The sequence below is a fragment of the Tachypleus tridentatus genome, chromosome 13 (genome assembly GCF_004210375.1).
Source record: "Tachypleus tridentatus isolate NWPU-2018 chromosome 13, ASM421037v1, whole genome shotgun sequence".
In the NCBI taxonomy this organism is placed as follows: domain Eukaryota; kingdom Metazoa; phylum Arthropoda; class Merostomata; order Xiphosura; family Limulidae; genus Tachypleus; species Tachypleus tridentatus.
In genome coordinates this window covers 135784039-135799414 of record NC_134837.1, presented here as the reverse complement: position 1 = coordinate 135799414, position 15376 = coordinate 135784039, and the positions used below count along the sequence as shown (strand labels likewise).

At 32.9% G+C, this 15376-nt stretch overlaps 1 protein-coding gene across 14 annotated transcripts in view; it reads left to right on the top strand.

The window, feature by feature from the left end:
- The first annotated feature begins 550 nt into the window (after window positions 1–550).
- LOC143239029 (uncharacterized) overlaps window positions 551–15376 on the top strand; it is a 72141-nt gene continuing 57315 nt past the window's right edge. For all 14 annotated transcript variants that reach the window (XR_013020921.1, XR_013020923.1, XR_013020922.1 and 11 more), the window contains exons 1-3: window positions 551–650; window positions 7747–8599; window positions 14410–14617. Coding sequence is in view for 7 of the 14 variants with exons in the window: in XM_076479767.1 (XP_076335882.1) it covers window positions 7760–8599; window positions 14410–14617 (1048 nt within the window). In the remaining 7 variants the exon portion in view is untranslated. The remainder of the gene's footprint in view (window positions 651–7746; window positions 8600–14409; window positions 14618–15376) is intronic.

Here is a 15376-nt window from a genome sequence, read left to right as displayed (position 1 = left end):
ATTAAGGAAGACATTTATTTAGTGATTAGAGCATGAGGTTTCATTTAATGTGACTAACTGTTACCATAAATATACGTCACAGCATTAATATCTTTACGTTAAATGAAGCTTGTGTAATGAAACATACTCAAGGTGCTCTGTCTAGTAGGTGAGCTTGCGCTTTCATATAAATAAAAATTCATACTTAAACTAAACAATAAAAGGGATAACAAATGTAGGTAAAAACATAACAAAATAGAAATAGAATCCACTATTTCACAAGCAACTAACAGAGAGAAGTCTATCATGAATAAAAACGCAAAATGTTTTCATTAGTACGTTCAGTATAACGCCATACAATAAAATTGCTCATTATAATCTAACAGTTTTAAACGTAAAGCTTAAATTTCATTAAACTTGAATTACTTCTTGTGACTGCCTGAATTCAAAGTTTTTTTACAAATAAATATTTTGACTTAAAAAATGTTCGATTGTTTGTTTATTTGTTTTCCTTTTAGCAAAGCCACACCTACAGAGTCCACCGAGCTGGACAAGAGCAGTAGCATAATGTTTCCGACAGATGACGCACTATTCATTTCGATTGCCTTAGAGATTTTTTTTTTTTTTTATCGTATAAACCTGCTATTTCTAAGTGTTGTAACTGTATTGAGGTAAAGTAGGTCGTGTGTTTTCGTTGTTTTAGATATATATGTATATATATAATTATTTTTATTTTAAGGAATAAAGAATAACCGCATTATTATCATTAATTCTTATGAAGTTAATTCTTAATATTTTTTAACTTTTCACCATATAATTGTATATGACACTAGAGCGAAAAGTTAAGGCTTAACTAAAAACTGTTAAATATTAATACAATTACACGAAAAATGCTACACATGTTGGTATTAACTAAACACAAATATTGCACTACCAGTACAATATAAATTCTATACATTTAATGGTGCGTGATTTTTTTACAATGCTTTGTACTGCTTAGAAATGTTTTTGTAAGTGTTGCAGTATTTATAGTATAGGATTTGTAAAACTGTAATTTGCAGAATTCCGATAAGTAAAATTAATAATATTCAAAAGTAACACCAAAATTAGAGCCAGGAAAATTACATTTTTAATTCATATGTGAAGTACATTTCATAAATAATATACAACTAATAAGGGACCACATGGTTTTCCAAGATGGTCTTGAAACTTCACCTTTGGAAAAAGTAAAAATAACTTATTAATTTTTCAAGAAAACGTTGATTTTTGTTTTATTAAACTCTTGTAAAATACTTGTCTTCACTAATGTTAAAAGAAACTTATCTGGAGCTTTGTCTTAGCACAATAGTTGTTTGTAATAGGGATTGCAAGGAAATGCACAAAACTAATAGTGTATTCAGGAAAAAAGCATCTTAAAACAGTAAAGCTTCAGTTCAAACAAAGCTTTAAAACCTTTGCTATTGATTGCTAAAGCTGCACACATACAAAAAAGCACTTTAACATAGAAGGAAAATTAAATATACTCAAAATGTCCCATTTGTATTTATTATTATTACCTTTTCAGCCTCCTACAAAAGATTTGGGTGCAGTTTACCAAACCACTAGAATTAAGATATTTTTAGCATAAGTTATGTTATTATCCCTTGAAGTTAGCTTTCTTAATGATATATGGTGTATCTTTATAAAAACTTGTGTGTAGGCTGAAACAAGAATTATCTGACAATAATAGATGAATATAACATTGTAGATAGTCAATGCTTTGTACACCATGCAATTGGTGTCTTTAGGGAGCAAACATCTATATTATGTATGAAGGAGAAAAAAAATCAGTATGCATGATATATTTTATTAGGCAAATTTGGCAAATAATTAAATTAGAAAACATGATTTATGTAAATAAATCTGTGCTAGCTGTCCCTAATTTAGCAGTGTAAGACTAGAGGGAAAACAGCTAGTCATCACCACCCACTGCAAACTCTTGGGCTACTCTTTTACCAATGGATAGTGGATCTGACCATCACATTATAATGCCTTCATGGCTGAAAGGGAGAGCATGTTTGGTGCGACGGGGATGCAAACCCGCAACCCTCAGATTACGAGTCGCATGCCTTAACACGCTTGGCCCTGCCGGGCCTGAGTATTTAGTATTTATAATTTGACATCACAAACAACTACTTTGAACCATTACTGCATTCAACATACACATGGCACACAAAAATCAGTGTTTAGGTGTGCATTTTTTCAATATTTACTTTTAAATAAAATAATGTATAATATGAAAATTGCTATTGTAATTTATAATTTGATACCAAACATGATGACATAAATCCATAAAATATTAGTTCAGTAAAATTTTGGATGTGAGTTAACAAATGAGCTGTGACATGGCCTCTGACCTGTGACATGTAAGGAAATGTTTAAAATTTTGATATGGGCTTAAACATATCACTTCCCTGTTGACTGAGTGTTATTTATTTGTAAAATGTGATTTCTAGTATCCTCTGTTTTCTTGTGTCCTATAGAAACATTGGCACAATTCTTGACACTTAGACGTGCTACGAGCAACACATTACACACTTAGATAAACAAGACAATCAATGTACAGCTCAAATGACCAGGTTTGGACCATGCAGTGTGCTTTAATGTGAAAAAAGTCCATTTTTACAGTAACATTTAGCATACAGTATGGTGTTGCAAGACCAAGGGTTTTTATTAAGAGCTGGTGACTATCAAAGTTTGCTGGCTGCTCTTGAAACTAACTATTTTAGGATTAAAAGTCAATTATTCACTTATCATTTCTTAGAAAATATACTTCAGACAGTGTGTGCACAGGTTATGGAAAACTTAGAAAGTCATGGAATTTTGTAAAGAAATGTTTCTGTAATAGTAATTCTGGAAAATCAAGTTTTTATTGCAAGGTTCTAGAAAAGTCTCTTGAAAGTATAACCAAACTATTCCCACAATCTGGATTTTTGTTGAAAAAGAAATTGTACCCTTGTCTTTATGTTTGTTGTCAAAGAGTGTGAAATATGCTAGTTTGTCAGCAATGGTTATTGCATGGTTACAATTAACAATGTACCTTTTCTGTAAGAGAACAGGACAGGTGTCATGTGATTATTGCAGGAATGATATTTTAACAGAAAATTAGCTCAACAATTATTTATTGCAAATTTAAAATAATAAAACATGGGCATTTAAGAACTTGCCTAATTTCATCTTCAGCATAAATACTTCAAAAATAATTAATGATGTTACTAGCTTTAGTTGTTCATCAGTTATAGCTTAAAATTTGTTTACAGGAGAGAAATGTAAATCCAAAAGGCAACAGTATAATAAAATCTGACTACTAAGCATTAAACACTCAAATATTTCTTATTAAGGACAGCCTGTCAACTTTACGTGACTGTACCATAATAAGTCTAAGCTGAGATATTTTTAGTAACATTTTGGATTTGACTGCTAAATAGTTCTCATTTTGAGGGACAATCAGGATTGTAAGTATGGTATTCCGATGTATGTTATTTTGTCTTTTTAGTACTATTTGTAAAGTTTTTCTTTCATACATAAAATGAATCAAATTCTTTAAAAGCCTTGATATTGACCTACAACATTTCAAGTTCTTTGTTAACTACAGTTGTGATGATAAACACAATATTGTTAATGTTTTGCAGTAAGTATATAAATGTAATTTTTATTTTGTTGGTATGATAATGTACTTCATGTATAGTCAGCAGCCATTGGGGTACAAGTTGGCTAGCTATATTTGGAGCTTGATACATTCAATAAATATTACTTGGTTTTGGTTACACACACTAGAGGAGTTTCCAATATGTGATATTACCTCATCTCATATAAATAGCTATTCTTGTTCAGTTTTTCTTTATGATGTATTTGCTTCATTCATGTGCACATTGTGGACTATAATTTATAGACTTCATAGGTAAAGCAGAAGGTAATAGTTGCTCATCCCTCCCATTCCTGAGATCGAATAAAGTAAGAGCAGTCTACTTTCAAAAATAGGGTTTATGCAATCTTCCATTGCACTGTTTTCATTGTTGAAATTCCTCCAGACTTCCCACTGCATCACCCCCTTCTTCCAGTGGAGTATGGGAGTCCTTACCACTTTCCATTTCCAAGCTGCTGAGGTAATGCCTCATGGATGATGAATGTGAAAACTATATATGATACAAATAATGATAAAATGATTCAGTAGAGAGCAGGGTGGTGGGGTTCTGCTGGTGTAAATCATGAAATGTTCTGCAGTCTCGTGCTTCATCTATGTATTGATTTATTTGAAATGATGCAGTCAAAATTGCAGTAAGCTTCTTCAGTTGAGATCCTTCATCCTACATCCATATAGGTGTTGGTTCCCAGTGGCTGGGGTTCAGATTCTGGGCCAAATCAATCAACATAAGTCATCACATATTTGTAATAGGTGTCTCTTTTTCCTCACTTCATTGTGGTCTTCTTCCCTCCACATGTGTTATGGGCCATAGTAGTAGAACTTTCAGATTAATAGTTTTCCTTTTACACTATCATTCAATGATTTTATTATTCCCAGGATGTTATTGTGCTTGGGGCAGTTTTTGTCTGATTGGTTTGAGACATTTTTACTGTACTGATCGTCTGGATGTCAGATTCCCAGATCAGTCAAACAATTTATTACATTGTTATCGTTTGCCCTGTTCATTGACTGGGATATAAAAGATCCTCTCTTGTCTCCTGAACTTGAGGTGAAGATGGTATGATCCTCTTTGCTACTTCAACATGGTTGATGATTCTCAGCAACTGGCTTTTGGATGCAATTGACTTGCCGTGTACTTTCTGTTATGCCCTAATGGGGATGAAGATATGATCCTTTTTCCTACCCCAGGATGGATGGTGGTTCCTAACAACTGGATTTTGGATGCAGCTGACTTGCCATGTATGTTCTGTCATGCTCTAGCTACTTTACACATTGTTTTACTCTAACCCACATTGATGTACTTTGTGAGATTGAGATTCTAGTATCACATGTTTGGATCCCTATTTAGCCATTATTCTCTCCCTTCTCATCCATCATCTAAAATTAATAATTTGGTAGGGTTGAATAGAGGGAGTCACTTGTATCAGGGGGGGTACATAATGATTTGCATATGATATGCAGGTGGACCATGTTGACCTTGTGGTACGTTGGAGCTGAATACTTGTAGCATGCACAAAAAACATGCATGTAGATGACAGCACTATGCAAGAATGTCTGTTTATGTAAGACGAGGTAAGTGCCTATCAGAAATACAGTTCAGTTTAGGAATATTATAAGCCTTAGCTCCAACAAGTTATAGTATTTGGTAGAAAGGTTCAAGGCTTTATAACTTCTTGCTAAACTGTAATTTGGAAAAGCTGAAGTACTGTAAGACATTCTAAATGAATTTGCTTATAAATGCTTAGTTATTTAGCATTTCTTTTAATGGCTTGTTTTACAGACTTTTTTATGCACTGAATAATTGTTTTTTATAATAGTTCAGGTGTTGTAAAAAACCTGTAATAACATGCCAACATAATGCATGAAAGATTAAAAAATCAAGAGAATCATACAAAATGACTAAATTTTGACAGGGTGATCTTAATGTGGTTAAACCACAGAACTAAAATCACATTGTCATAATTAATTTTGATTACCAGTGACATGTCTCGAATGTACTATTGTTGCTTATCATGGGTGAACTTTATGTCTGTTTGAATATGAGTCCTTAAACTGCACGTGGTTGTTGTAATTGTTTTTAGAAAATCCAAATAAATATAAACCTCAGGTAACTAGAAAATAACCTTTGTAATAGATTGAAGACTGTGGGCTGGAATGTGAATGCTGAGGAATGACTTTAAGATTTTTTAAAATTTATTTATTAAAAGTTTTAGAGTAGAAGATGGGACAGTAAAAATATTACCAAAACATCCTACATTGTCCTAAAACATTATATGTTAAGACTCGGTGTATTATACTTGACAGTTTGCTTACTTGAAGAGGTATTAGAAAGAGATTTGTGAACAAGTGATCTATCAGGTCAAATTTTGTTATTTATTTTAACCTTATGCCTTTGTGATAAGTCATGTCATAGGTCATAGATAATGAATCATTGTCAGTTTGTTTGTGTGTGTGTGTGTGTGTGTGTGTGTGTATCCAGAGATAGTAACTAGTACAATCTTCAAGAATAAATATAAAAAGAAATATGTAAATGAAAATTATTGGATATATAAATGAAAGTTTCTGATCAACAATAGGAACATTAAATATGAGATGAAAGGGTGTACTTGTAAAATTGTTTTTAAAAAGTCTCACAACAAATTTATAGAAGTTTTACAATGTAAACAATGAAAGAAAAAAGTAAATCAAATTATATTTTTAAAATCCAAAAGAAAACCCTATTAAGTTTTTTTTTATAAACATTTCATTCAATTTGGTTAAGTATTTTTGTTGTGAGGAAGTCCAGAAAGGGTCATGTCAAATATTTGACCTTTTTTCTTTCATTTTTAAGGAACGAAAGTCCTCTGACTTTTGCATAACTCTTAGTGGATCAGATTCGTATCTAAGATCAGTTTCTGTCTTGTGGAAAATGATTTTTTGTCCAGAATAGATTTTATTGTTGCATTTGAAAAAATGACAAATGTGTTGATTAAGTCTTTGTTTTGATAATGCATAGATTGGCAATATTTCAGTTGTATGTTACACAAAAGATATTTCAATAACAGTGTGTTGTGTATTGTTTTCATGTTTATATGCATAAAGATCTTAGGTCTAAGTCTGATTTTTATGAATGTTGAATTTTAATTTCTGTTAGTGAGACATTGCTCACTGTAGGTGTGATCTTTGTGCCCTTGACAGAAAATGCACAGAGGCATATATGTAACAGTACTTGTGTGTACAAAATAAAACAAATATTTAGCAGTATATTAGCTTGTTTTTTCTTAATGATTGTAGATAAAGTAATTAATTCTGAATACCAATGAGCATGTTTTGTAATGTGTTCACAAACAACAATTCTATTGAAGAATATTGATTTTATAATATAGCACTACACAGCTCAATGCTACACTATATATTAATCTTTATACACTACTGTGTTTGTGAACTGCTTACACCAAGTTACCATAAACTACTAAAATAATGTTGATTAATTTAATTAACCACGATTGGTTTTTAATGTTGAACTTAAGTTTAGTTAGTGTAGCCTAATTTTCTGGCTGAACTCTTCTCATTTCTTGTTGTTACATTGCAAGTGAGTGCATCAGATTTGTTGCCAAGTTCTAGCAGAAATGCAGTCACTATACCATGTATTGCCAGAGTGGAAACAGCACTGTTGTTACTAAGTAGAATATATTGACTGGTAATTGCTTTATAGTATTGATTATATCCCGATAAATAAATGGTGGGTTTATATTTTCACTTTTCTCAAAAGTTGATGTGCAAGGACAGCTGTAAAAGACCAAGTTGTCCCTTGTCTCCATGCTACATTGTGAAATAAGATGATTAAAAGGGAAGTAGGAATATATTTTGGATTTAATCTTTAGCAGGAATTAATTTCTTACAAAAGTTGTAAACTTGTGAATGTGATATACATGGTTACTTTGAATTTGTTTCTACTTTGATTATTATACATTTATAAAAAAGGGGTGATGTGTATTGTGCTAAGGTTGAATGTTTTAATAGATTGAACATGAAGCTACTTGTTATGATATATTGAAAAAACTAATGTGTATATACAGTTTATTAAATCCTGTTTGTTACAGGTAATTTGTCACAATGGGATCCCAACAGTTTTGTTTAAAGTGGAGCAATCACCATGACAACATGCTAAATGTTTTTGAACAGCTTCTTTTCAATGAAGAGTTTGTTGATGTGACACTGGCCTGTGAAGGACTTAGTTTAAAAGCACATAAAATGGTTTTATCAGCATGTAGTCCTTTCTTTCAGAGTTTGTTTAAAGAAAACCCCTGTAAACATCCAATTGTTATCATGAAGGACATGAATTACAAAGATCTGAAAGCTATTATTGATTTTATGTATCATGGTCAAGTGAATGTGTCACAGGATCAGCTGTCAACCTTATTAAAAACAGCACAAAGTTTAAAAGTAAAAGGCTTAGCTGAAGTTGAGGATAAAGAACAAGGTGAGAAAGATGGAACCATTTTTCATGAAATGGTCCCAAAAATTTCTCGTGCACCACAACAAAACACCTTAACTGAAAGTCACCATCACTTGATGGAAGCAGCTTCAGTCAATAGAAGAAAAAGGGGAAGGCCACGCCGAAGGTCAGGATCTAGTCACAGTGATGTTGAAGAATTATTACAGACAAAACTGAGACATTCAGAAACTTCTGATCTTTTGATTCAGGAAATGTATAGTAAACAGATTTCTAAAGAAGAAAGGTTGGTTCCATCCATACCAATGGATGTTTCCCCTCCATCAACAGAATCGCAGAAAATTGATTCTTGTTCATTATCTTTCCATGCATCCACTGATCAGAACTTGTGTAAACTTGTAGCAGAAAGGTCTCGAGAGGTCTTACAAGAAGGATTGCATGTGGATAATGAAACAAGTGAAGTAAGAGATCAGTTTCAGACCTGCACTTCATTTACCCAGGTGAGTAATACACACAGTATTTTTCAACAAGAAATATTTAACATAATTTTATTGGTTAACAAAACAAACTTTTGGATTAATACTCAATGTAATATCTGTACATCAGAGTGAAATCAAGTGTTCTAGTGATATGTGCAAATAATAGGCAGGCTATTTTAGTTAAAGACAACACTTGACTATGATGCCTTGTGCTATGAAAAAGACCAGGAGTGAAACTCTAACTTCTGGATAAGGGGGTGAAATTCACTCTAGCCTCCCCACACAGTCCAAGGTTGATAAAATACAATATTTATATCTAATATATGAACTCTTTGTAAGAGGAATATGAAAGTGCTGTCATCTGGCAAAGAGCTCATAAATTATCTTGAAATATTTTGTTTAATAAATATATAGTAAATTACCCAAAAGGTTTACTAAATTTTTATTGTCAGTGCTGTTCATTTATCACATGACCAGTTTTTGCCTTTGTCTTACTATATTGATTCTCCTACAATACTTTTCCACTATCCACATCCTTTCTGAGGTGTTTCACAAAGTTTTCTGAGGGTTTGGTGAAAGAATAGCCTCTTCTTGATTACCTCCACGTTGGATCATTTATCTTCTTTGACCCTTTCCTTATACAACTGGTTTCTCTGTTGCTGGTATCTTCTGGGGAGAGCTGTTGTATTGTCTCAAGTTTGTTTACCTTCTACTTATGTTTAGGAATTATGAATGAGCCTCTTTTCTCCCATAGTCTATTTTCAGAGATATTCCTTAAACTTTAGAATCCTGTGCAAAATCTGTGAGATGACAACTGATCCTTTCATCTTTAATTGATCATTTATCTCCTTCTGAGCCCAGAAAATCCACTATTACTGTTTCCTGTCATGCTCCTTCCTAGCCTTTAAGAGATCGTACCTCTAGGGGTTCTTCCACTTGTTGCAATGAAGATGGACTTGCCACCAACAGCACCTTTTGAGTTCCAGTCCAGTGAGGACTCACTTGACCAATTTTGTTCCCCTGTTGCATTATTTTGCTACATATGTATGGGTTATTCAAGTGTTATCTAACAGACTTGCCATCCACTTCCTTTCCCCTCCTCCATTATCATGGTTACCTGTATCTTTTCTGTTGTCTTGAGATCCTACCACCAGTGAATGTTTGTCTGAGGCAGTACAGAATCTTCTCTCCCAGAAAGCCATCAGATCTGTACCTCTTTCTTCTCCAGGTTGTTTTTGGCATCCAAGAAAACCAGAGACTAGTAGCCTGGTATCGACTTGTCCTGCCTTAATAAATATATGGTTCTACCTTACTTTATCATGGAGTTTTTTCTCACCTTCAGGTGAGTTTGTTTTCTCTGGTTCTATCAATGAATAAGGAAGATATCTTAAATGCTTATCTACATATTCCCATATTTCATTGGTTGAGGTACTATCTTCAGTTTGTTCATGTTTTTAAATGAGACCCAAAACTCAAGCTCTTTCAAACAGTTGACTATTTTTCTTCAGAAGAATAAAGGGTGTTCATCATAAGGTACAGTATCAATTTCTTGTCATACCTTTCAGGTGTGTGTTGGCCCCATATGTCTTTTGTTGAGTGGTCAAGGCTTTTACTTGACTTGTGTCCCCCAGGGTTGCACTTGTACCATTACATGAATGACTGGCTTTTCTTAACTCATTTCAAATGGGGATTGACCCATTACACTCATCTTCTTCTTTTGAGACTGCTTGTGTGGGTTAGTTGATCAAGTTGAAGAAGTCATTCCCTACACATACCCTGTATCTTGTCCACTTTTGTGTCTTTTTCAACACTTATCCTATTCAGGCCCAATTTTCTCTTCATCTCCATTTAAGCTTTCAATTCTCCATGCCCATACTACTGCCCCCTTTGTTACTGCTTGTGAGATGCTATTGCTTTGGCAGATGTGGTCTTTTATGGAACCCTTATCCCCTTGGATTGAACACATATGAGGTGTCTTCAGTGGACACTGCATGAACAATGGAACTTTGCATGAGTTCTCTTGGGAGTATGGGAGTCCTTACTTCTTTTCATTTACAAACCATTGGGGCGGTGGAACATGGAGGCATCCTCCTGAATGTGATCAGTATATATGATGCAAACAATACTTAATCTATTAAGTTGATAGTAGGGTAGTGATTCTCTGATTCTTTCTGATACACCATCTCTGAATGGGTTTATGTGAGGAAATGTTGTAACTTTGGAGTGAGCGACCAAAATTATGTTTTACCCACTTGATTAGGATCTGTCTTCTTACCCCCACATTGTTGTTGGTTCTCGGTAATTGGATTTAGGATTTAGAGACTTAATCAATCAGCATAAATTCTCACACATGTATTACAGGGGTGTCTGTTCTCTTACTCAGTTGGACTCGTGTTCACTGCTACCACATTGTGGGTCATGTCGTATGATCCTGCAGGTTTTATGGTAGGGGTGTACAAGGTACAAAATGGTGCAGTCTCCCACATAAGATCCTCTACTGCAAGGATCTTCCCTTTTTGGACACTTTTGAAGGATACTTCTTTCTTTCCCTTGCCTATTCAGTGTGGGATTCTAACTATTTATGTGAGAGGAGTTAATGTACCATATTAGCAATTTTAATTTTCCTATACTGAAAATGTTTTTCCAATAAGAACTAACCTTTTTTAACCCTTCTTCCCCACTGACAAAAATGCTTTTATCTGCAAAAACACGGAAATGATAGTTTAATAGAATGGAATAAGGGGAGTCACATGTTTTAGAAGGGGTTGTTGCACTCCTTTTGGTGGAGGGTTTGTTGCATGATGATTTACTTTAATATTGTGGGGTACAGGAAAGTTCAAGGCTTGTGGCAAATAAAATTTTCTAAGTATAGGGTACAGCACTTAATAAGAATAGCTATATCTGTGAGAAGCAGTAAGTACCTATTTAAAATACCTTGTAAGTATAAGAAAATTATAACTTTTAATGATTTTATGTGAGTTCTAAATTATCTTTGGTCCTACATGGGTTTTTAAACGATATTTTTGTATTATAAGTGATAAGAAGGGGATCATTTTGATATAGTGAGGTCAAAATGACTTGTAAGCTGCAATGAAATGATTAGCATGATAATAAAAAGAACTATTACAGCATGTCCACTCTGCTCAGCAATTGAGAACTGATTAAGGATAGAGTGCAGCATTGACTGGGTGAGAGTATTGATTTGAAAAACTGACATGGGCCATTCTGATTCACCGTACCAGTTGAGGGTTAACAAATGTAACTAAAGATATAATTAGAAGTCTTTAAACCACTACCATTCTGCATTACAAGTTATAGTTTGTTAATCTAATTTTTAAAATGATTTGTTGTAGGAATATCTTAATGATAATGTCTTCTTTGATGCAAGTCATGTTTTTTTATTCACTATGTAATGAACTTGGAATTGTAATTCTTTAGACTTCAATATTTTTAACTGTGTTTGACTTTATTCCTGTTAATTTGGTGTCTTTAATAATTTGAAGACCTGGCATCGCTAGGTGGTTAGGATGCTTGACTCACAATCTGAGAGTTGCAGGTTCAAACCACTGTTTCACCAAACATGCTTCCCTTACAGTCATGAGAGCATTACAATGTGACAGTCAATCCCACTATTTATTGGTAAAAGAGTAAACCATGAGTAGGCAGTGGGTGGTGATGACTAGCTATCTTCCTTCTAGTTTTTCACTGCTAAATTAAGGATGGCTGATACAGATATGCTGTTGTACTTTTGCACAAAATTCAAACAGACAAATAACTTGAAGCATTTTCATACATGAAACTAAGTCATGAGATGACACAGATGTTTAAGATAACCAGCACTAAATTATGGAGTAGGAATATTGTTCTCATGAACAAGTGTTTTAAGTAACTTTGAACTACATTGTTGTTGTACTTGACAAGTAAAGACTTGCAATTTTTAATTCTGCTTGTATAGATATTTGATGAGAGTTTCTCGTGAACTTATAAGCTGGATAGTTTCATAGGCTAGGTCTTGCAAAACTATTCAATGAAATATGTTGCAAAAGAGGCCCACTGAAGACAGATCATAGTGTACTAGTCCATCAACTTTTTCTTTAGGATGTTATGCGTGCTACTAGTCTGTCACCTCCCAGTTCTGCATATGCACATGCAAATGATCATGCAGCAGCTGTTCAATAATAGGAGTGTGACACCACTCCTACTGTAACCAGCTCCATCTTCACAGCTGCACTTGGTAATCACTTCTCAGTTGGCAGCATTACTGTACAGATGTGCTGGATTTTGCTCACAAAGTTTTTTGTTTTTCATTCTGCTACTGAATTAGTTTTTACTATTTATTTAATTTTTTTCATTTTGGTATTGTGAAAAGCTGTTTTTTTAATGTTTTGTACTTTTTAGGGGCCTTTTTGCTAGTGTATTATGGATCCCTTTCTGTGGTAAGTGATTCTTGACCAGGTATACGTTTTTTTACAAAAATACATACTGTCTATCCTGCAACCATACTTGATGTCAGTTACATTGCACCCCTTCCTCCTGTGGACTTGATGTGGAATTCTAGATGCCACCAGCTGTTGGTTCTGTGTCTCTTTTTTAATTGTTATCTCTGACTAAACTATTACCTTGCAGTTTTAGGTTATGCACACTGTTTAGATAGGGATTTTTGTAGGACTGCCTATAGTTATCTCAAGCATTTTTTTATTTTACTTCATAAGTGTGTTCATCTGAGACTGTACACTTAATGGGCTAACATATGTGGAGTAGACAAAAATTGTTTCTCTTCGTATCATGGACCTGATGTACAGTTTTAGATGTCACCAGGTTTTGATTATAGCCCTATGCCAAATTTCTGTCTATAATTCTGAGCAATTGTTTTTTTCTATTATGTCATTCCTCCTTACAACAATACTTCAGATGTACATTCCTGGTATAATAGATATAATTATTACTTAAACATATAAATCTTTCAAGATATCAGATTTTCCCAATGAAATTGTACAAGATGGTGCAAGATTACTGTCCCATTTAGCTAATCAATTTTTATATTTCTTAAGAAGGATAAATTGTAATTTCTACAAAAATATTCATTTACAATTGAAAAAAAACACAACAAAAAACCCTTAAACATCAGGAATGTTGTAGGTAGTAGAATCAGCTAATAATGGCTTCTGTTTGAGGATTAAAATAAGTATTCAGTAACTAATCAGAGATATTTTCAAATTGAGAAATTTATATAGTAGCCAGTCTATCAATGCTATATGAATTCAGAGTGGATATAGTGATACTGATTATTAGAACATGTTAATTAAAAATTAAAACAATTCTAGATTTTAACTATATTTTAGAAATTTCAAGAATATTACATACACCTTGTGTTTATGAGCTAGCAAAAAATAAGAAATAAAGATCCGAACACTGTGTCATAGCAAATGCCACATAAGTAGAACAAAATAATCTAATTTACAAACTGATGATTCAAATCTTGTGTAGGACTAAAAGCTAAATTAGATATTTCTTTAAATGACTCAGTATGTGTGTAAATGTCAGGTGAAATGATATAAATTATTAAATTTTCATCATTAACAGTAATTTTAATTTTTATTCAGGTAAATGTCTTTGTTTAGGAAGTTACAAATCATGCTGATGTTATTGAATACAAATACAACATGTAGGAAGCATTTCAAAGTTCTCGTAATAATTAATCTTTTTCTCATTAGTAAACACAAACTTTAATAAAGAATTACTTTTAATACATATTAAAAATCCATGCTTATAAAAGAGATCATGAAAGATATAAAAATATTGAAGTGTAAATATTTGTTTTATTTAAACAGACAGTTACAACATCAACTAACCAAACACAAGATGAACCCTCACCACCGACTATTTTGAGTCCTTCTGCTCCTGCCAATGCTGAATCTGCAGTTGAGTCAACAATTTCTAGTCATACATCTACGAGTCAAATGGTTGTATCAACTGCTACACTAGGTTCGTTACCCTCCACATCTGCTTCAGAATTAAAGACAACTTCTATGCTGGAAGGTAACAGTTATTTTAATTGAATATATAAAAAAGGCCAAGAAAATTTGTTTTAGTACTTTTTGATTTTACTAAATAATATATCTGGTATTAAAAAAATAGGTATTGTGGTCAAGCAGTGCAAATACTAAGTATTTTTGTATCTGTTTTTAATGATATAAAATGACTAACTATTTAAATAAAAAATATGAGTTTAAAATATTATAAATCATCTTGTAGTTTTCTAAAATGTCTTTTAATTCACTAGTTTGATATATTGTTATTACAATATTTGATATTAAAGAGGTAAAATTGTATAGTCCACAGAGGGAGAGTTTGAAATAATATAAATTTTGCACACAAAACTAATATTGGCATTATTGTATAATTATTATTACTTTTTATCAGAAAACAGCCAACTTATTATTTATGTTTTCAGCTGAATAGTACATCTGATGAAATAAATGCCCATAGTTATGTTATCAAGATAACTTCTGTGAGTGTTGGCAGATGCTTGAGCAAAAAGTAAAATATTGTGTTTAACTTAAACAGTAGCTGATATCTTATAAACACAGCAAATTCAAACAACTTGTTAAGTCATGTAATTTGCTGTAAAAATAAACTTGTGTTCAACATAGCTTTTAATTTATCACATCAAATTTTTCCAGTGTAACTTGGTGATTATTCTTGTTGGATGGATTTTATGTATTTGTTTGGTACATCAACCCAAGATGCACTGTGGTTACTGTTGTTGAACTACATTGTTGAAGTGAAACAACTCAT